The sequence below is a fragment of the Odontomachus brunneus genome, unplaced genomic scaffold (assembly GCF_010583005.1).
Source record: "Odontomachus brunneus isolate Ranch 3 - 2012 unplaced genomic scaffold, Obru_v1 Obru_scaffold_003, whole genome shotgun sequence".
NCBI lineage: Eukaryota > Metazoa > Arthropoda > Insecta > Hymenoptera > Formicidae > Odontomachus > Odontomachus brunneus.
Window position 1 is genome coordinate 249,472 of NW_022639453.1, and position 6,000 is coordinate 255,471.

Sequence of the window (6,000 nt, forward strand, 5' to 3'; positions counted from 1 at the left end):
GGTTATTTTCGTAGAGCTCCCTGTGACGAGGGAGATCGGTTTACCTTGTCGTACCACCACATACCTGCGCGATATATATATAGCTGCACATATATACTCAGCTCTGGATCTCTTATCACCTGGCTGAGGAAGGGGAACGAAGTTCGAGAGGGCGGAGGGTTGTCGCCATGGTTACTGAGCACACACGGGGTACCGCTGATAAGCCGCTCAGGTGAGACACCATCCTAATAAGGCAACGCTACACAATGGCGTAATGGCGTAAACAGAGTACGTAAAGAGACAATTTTTATACAATAAACGCACTCTGGTGTTGTTTAATAGCGAAACGATGCAAACGTCGTTACGCTTAATAGAATAATAATTATCACGCCAAGGATCTCTTCGATTTCAATCCAACTTGTATAATAATACGAGGCGTTTAATGACACCCTCTCCCCCGAGAATTCAAACATAATTTTTTAAAATAAAAATTGGTTGAAAAAAAGAGATTATATTTGATTAAGAATTGAAGAGAACATGTAATAATCGTGTCTAATAATAATACAGAAGTAAACAATTAAATTTACAGTTCAAATAACTGATCATTTTTACAACCGCGTAATTATAAAGATCCTGTGATTGGGGGGGCGAGGGATCTTCCATTCTACGCCTTTGCTGAGATTACTAAGAGAGCATGTGCGACTCACACAAGAGATTAGGGCGAGACATTGCATTATCGTCAAAAATACACAAGCACAAGGATGACTTTTTCTTTGGCCGTTCAGTGACTCCTCGCTTCGTCAGCTGGGTAGTGTTTTCGGGCTACGGGGACTTTACATGAAGAGTCATTTCAGATAATCCACTTTGATAAGTCTGCATCGTTAAAGGTGCATCGTTTCGCTTTTAAATAATAACTTGAAAATAAATTTTCGCGTAACAATTTCTGATGCTTATCGTAAGTAATCATAAGTTAAATACAAATAATTTGTATACAGAGTGATATAAAAAAAATTATAGAATTCAATTTTTTCAAGTCGAAAATTATTGCTCAGATGAAACAGCGAATTTTTTAGAGCACTCTGTATATAACAGGACTTTACATTTCAGGTATCTTTCATTGTTTCCAAGTTTCCAAATGTGTCTTTTTCAAAATTGTGTGCTTGACGTGAGTGTGTAAGGAGGGACGGTTCACCGAAGTTTCTCGGGTGCAATCTTAAATCCCTTTTTATTGAAAAATACCGATTTTTTTCGGTACAACACTAAAAATATATTTTGTAAAACATAACATATTTGTCGACGAGATGCAACATGTCGATGAACTTGATTCTAACTGAAGCTTACGCAGCAGACGTTATGCGGCCAAGTCTGTCGATAATTTTTCGAGCCAAAGATAATCACAATTTACGATTATTTTATAATCTTTTCCTAAACAATTTATAAGATAATTATTTTATAAAATAACGCCCATGAAAGAAAATAGTTTATAATACATACAAGAAATTCAGATAAAACTGACAGCCTCCTTCGATTCATCATTTATAGACTCTAGTATCTTATTATTTGTTATTAGTTGTGATGTCGCTAATTAGCATTACACATTTGTTTAAAAAATACATGGAATAGAAAAATGAAAATAAATGATAAACGGGGGATATCTTAATCTGCGAAGTTCATCCTAACGTTCTAAATTTCTCTTTACGACATTATTTCATATTTTTATTTCCATATGTCCACTGATAATATGCACTACTAATTAGCAGCATCACGACTAATAACAGATAATAAAATACTGGAGTCTATTATGAATTTTAATCTTAACTAAAGAGACATTCGTCTCTATTTGAAGGAGACTGTCAATTTTATCTGAATTTCTTACTACTATATGCTATAAACTGCTGCGAAGTCGATACTGCTTTTTTGAAACTTGCGATTCAAAAGTGCAGAAGGAAATTAGTTTCGTTCTAGAAAACAAAATTTAGAAGCGAAACTGTATTTAAAACGAAGCAAAACAAAAAAACTCCGTAAAAACGCCGATTAAAAACGCCGTAAAAACGCTGATTAAAAACGCCGTAGTTTAAAAATAGATGCGAAACGAAAAGAGATGAATCAAAAGTACTATTACGGGAATGAAACTTTATTTCCTTTTGATCCTAATAATTTTGGTTCCGTTTCAAGCAGAACACTTACGTTTATAAATGTTGAAAAAAAACCATTTATCAATACGTTTATTAAGCCGTCAAAATGTATCGTATAAAAACAATAAAATTAACTAAAGAATATAATTTTATTATCTACTTATGTTTCTAAAATTCTTTGCAAAAACCCTGTTTTATCAATTGTTTACAACTCGAAGAACTCGATTCAAAAGAAGAGAATAAGTAGCTAAGATTATTCGCTCTTTTTATTTTCATTAAAATAAAAATGCATTATAACACTGAGATGCAAGGGAAGATTTTGGTTAACCGGAAGTAGTAGTCGCGTCAGTTAAATAGAATTTTATTCCCGTCATATGAACAAATTGTTGCATCTCGTAATTAAAATATCATCTGTCACGTATGCGTGAATCTAGATTTTTTCTTAAAATTGCAAGAATATATTTTAAGTTCGAGAATACTCGCTTTACACTAACTTGTGTCATTGGCAATGACAATGCGACAAACGCTAATTCTCTGAGCTCGGGGTTGTGTCTTACCTCCCAATATTGTAATACATTACATTATTACATTATTACATTATATCATATCGTTACTATTACATTATTGTATTATATACATTTCCGAGCACAAGTTATCAATGGATTTTTTATTCACGTGTTTAATACATTCCTTCTAAAAAAAATCAAACACACACGAACAAGAGGCACGGTGTCGCGGATCGCACGACGAAGCGCGTCGAACGAGGAGCTCGGCGTTATGTTGTGAGGCTGCGTGACTAGCTTGCTTTCGTCAACGTGTCACTCGCGGCTTGCATAGCATCTCAGAAGGAAATTAGTTTCGTTCTAGAAAACAAAATTTAGAAGCGAAACTGTATTTAAAACGAAGCAAAACAAAAAAACTCGTGGAGTAAAAACACCGTAGTTTAAAAATAGATGCGAAAAAGATGTTTAAAAATTCTGCTTCACCAGGGTGGATACTTTGCTTGTTATCCTCCTGCGCTTGCATTCGTGCGCTTGTGCGATATCGCGTGCTGCTTAGTGCATCGCTTTGCTCCGCCGTGGGGCAGCTTCCGCCGTCTGTACCGCTGCCGTCGGACAGCGTTCCGTCGCGTTCGGCTTTAGACACTGCCTCTCGCTTGAAGCTTGCTTGTCTTGTGACCGCTTATTCATTTGTAACTGTTGTTTCATTAAACTTTCGTATTCGTGTGCGTTGAAGTGAAGTGTTTTGCATTTCCTGCCTCTGTACCTGCTCCGCTAGCGACTGTTTCCTCCGCGCGCTCGTACGCTCGGATTCCAGTGGACCACAAACGCGATCTCGCAAGCGCTTAAGAGTTATCGTAAACACACGGTGCTAATAAGCCATTCACCGTAGCATATTTAGAGATTCAGTTCAGTTTCGCGCGGGACCATTGTCCAACATAATCTTGGATTCGTCTGGACTGGTTGACGGACTGCTCAGAGTGACGATGTGTGGCGAAGTGAGCTGGTGATGATCCGGCGATTGACCGCGCGTCGCGCAAGGTGGAGAACCACCGCTCATCTTTGGCGAATGAGAATCCATCAACTGTTGATGTTGCTGTTGCTGCTGCTGCTGCGAAGTGAGCATATCGTAATAGAGGTTGTTCGTAGGCTGGTAAGACCTGGACTGCCTGGCCCGCTGGATCGCGCAGTTCGGTGGACTGCCGTAGAGTATGGTAGGCGTGTATGGTACTTGCGACACCCCGGTGTGTGCCATCCGAATATCACCGTAAGTATCTGGAACAGTAGGAAAAAGAAACAAAAGTGTAAGTTTTAAACGTCGATGCATATTGTGTATTAATTGCGTGCTGTAATGTGGAGATCAACTAAGTGTACAATTAACGGTTGTCATCCAGGATTCAGCGGATCCTGATTTGTCTTTCTATATTTTTTACTCATATTTTGTGAAATTTTTCCAAGAGAAATGTTTTTTTCAATAAAAATTACGTTTATTTCAATACAAAAATAGCTCATTTTCGTCTGTCTAAATAAATATCTTTTTTTAAACACCCAATATCCTACTATTTTTTTTCATAAAGTATCATATCTTAACCTCATTCAGTTAAATTTTCAGCTCAGAATATTAAAAATTTAAAAAATTGTGATTTTTTTCATGAAACATAAAAAGTCGCTGAAACTGGTAATTTTACGAATTTTTTATATATGAAAATATATATATTTGGACTTCTTGATACAAGCAATATATTCTACAAATATTGAAGTTTCATTCATATTTTTTTAGTGCCATTATGTCCATTTATTTGAAAGCAGTGGCATTTTGAAAAATTTGTTACAGGGTCTATCGGACCTTGTGTGACAAGTTTGTCACAGAGCGCATGTGTGACAACTTGTAAGTGTAAGGGTTAAATATATATGTATATGTGTGTACATAAATAAATAAATAAATATATATATGTGTGTGTGTATGTGTGTGTGTGTGCATACCTGGCTCGATTTTCACGCTGTTATTGTTGTTATTGTTATTGTTGTTCGTGCACTGCGTGACATTGGTGGAGAGAGGCGTGTCGCTGGTTTTCATGCTGCTACCCTTGGGCTTTCGTTTTCGCGTCTGAATGCTGTCCTTCTTCATAGTAGACGGCCTGTTGACACCATGCAGTTTGTAGTAAAGACCACAAGCGTTGCAGACCGGTTCGCCCATTGTATTGCGACGCCAAAGCGACGTCATAGTGGTCTCGCAATTGCTGCACGCGAGACCCATACGTCTCGAAGCAGACTGCGGAAATGTGAAATTTTTATTATATACGTCGCTGCACCCTTGATTGATGATAGAAAATGTCTCTCGGGAAATGAACTTGTAGCTGAAGGAAACTGTGAAAAGCGTAATGATCGATCTCTCGAAAGCATTTTATTTCAACGAGACGAAAATACCAAGAAGTCATTCGTTTTTCAGGAGTCTCTAATATTTTGACAAGTCATAACAAAAGTATCAATGCCGAAAAGATCGTCTGGCTGTTTGAAAGGTTGTGGTGTCGAGTGATCATTTGCTTTTGACGCAAGCCACTAATAATCGCCCCAATATGAGAACTGAGAGGACTGTTAGGTCGGATTACCGTGGTTAGAAATGTTTCTGTGCAAGGTACCGTAGAGACCGCGGAGTGTAGGGAAGCGAGCCACCCTCGGTCACGAAGATCACGCGAGCCTGGAAAAACTCAACACAAACAATCATTCCGCATTGATCGGAAGAGTTGCGAGCGAAACTCGACGGCGACGTACTTTTTACAACAGGCTGCACGTAATTTCGCGAGCGAGAGTGCTCGTACCATGGGTATAGTGGCACCTCGGAGCTACAACCAACACGAGGAGCAGTGCTCTCCGCTGTAATCCCATCACCGACGACGAAGGCGGCCGACGATGACCGCGTGCGTAGCGGTGATCGATCTCAGCGTTATGCAATGACATGAATCGAAGAAAGCTTGATGCAACGCGTTAACGAGAGATCGAGGGGGGAACTCGGGAGTGGAAAGTCATCGATTCTCGATCGTCGACCACACGGAGGCGGTTTCCCGGCATGGACTTTCAATGCTGACATTCTCAATTGCCATTCATTCTCCGAACCTATTGGCTTGTATATGAAAATCAATCTAAACTACTGCAATCCATGCTCGCGAAGCCGCACGAAGCGATCAACGAGGTGGTGAGATGAAGAAAGAGACAGGGAAAGAGCGATGATGGCGAGGATGATCAGATCATAAAGAGAAAGAGAGAGAAAGAGAGAAAGACAACAAAGGATGTATTTTATAAGAAGAAAAAGAAGAAACAGAGAGAGAGAGAGAGAGAGAGAGAGAGAGAGAGAGAGAGAGAGAGAGAGAGAGAGAGAGAGAGAGAGA

General features: G+C 39.0%; 1 protein-coding gene and 1 long non-coding RNA gene across 7 annotated transcripts in view; one reads left to right on the forward strand and one right to left on the reverse strand.

The window, feature by feature from the left end:
* The first annotated feature begins 62 nt into the window (after positions 1 to 62).
* LOC116844779 overlaps positions 63 to 6,000 on the forward strand; it is a 13,001-nt gene continuing 7,063 nt past the window's right edge. The window contains exon 1 of the long non-coding RNA XR_004378133.1: positions 63 to 211. This is a non-coding gene — a long non-coding RNA (uncharacterized LOC116844779). The remainder of the gene's footprint in view (positions 212 to 6,000) is intronic.
* The window catches only part of LOC116844644 (box A-binding factor-like), a 77,280-nt gene continuing 72,465 nt past the window's right edge, over positions 1,186 to 6,000 (reverse strand). For all 6 annotated transcript variants that reach the window (XM_032816495.1, XM_032816488.1, XM_032816480.1 and 3 more), the window contains exons 7-8: positions 4,598 to 4,886; positions 1,186 to 3,889 (exon numbers count right to left, since the gene is read on the reverse strand). In XM_032816495.1, coding sequence (XP_032672386.1) covers positions 3,525 to 3,889; positions 4,598 to 4,886 — 654 coding nt within the window. In that variant the 3' untranslated portion in view covers positions 1,186 to 3,524. The remainder of the gene's footprint in view (positions 3,890 to 4,597; positions 4,887 to 6,000) is intronic.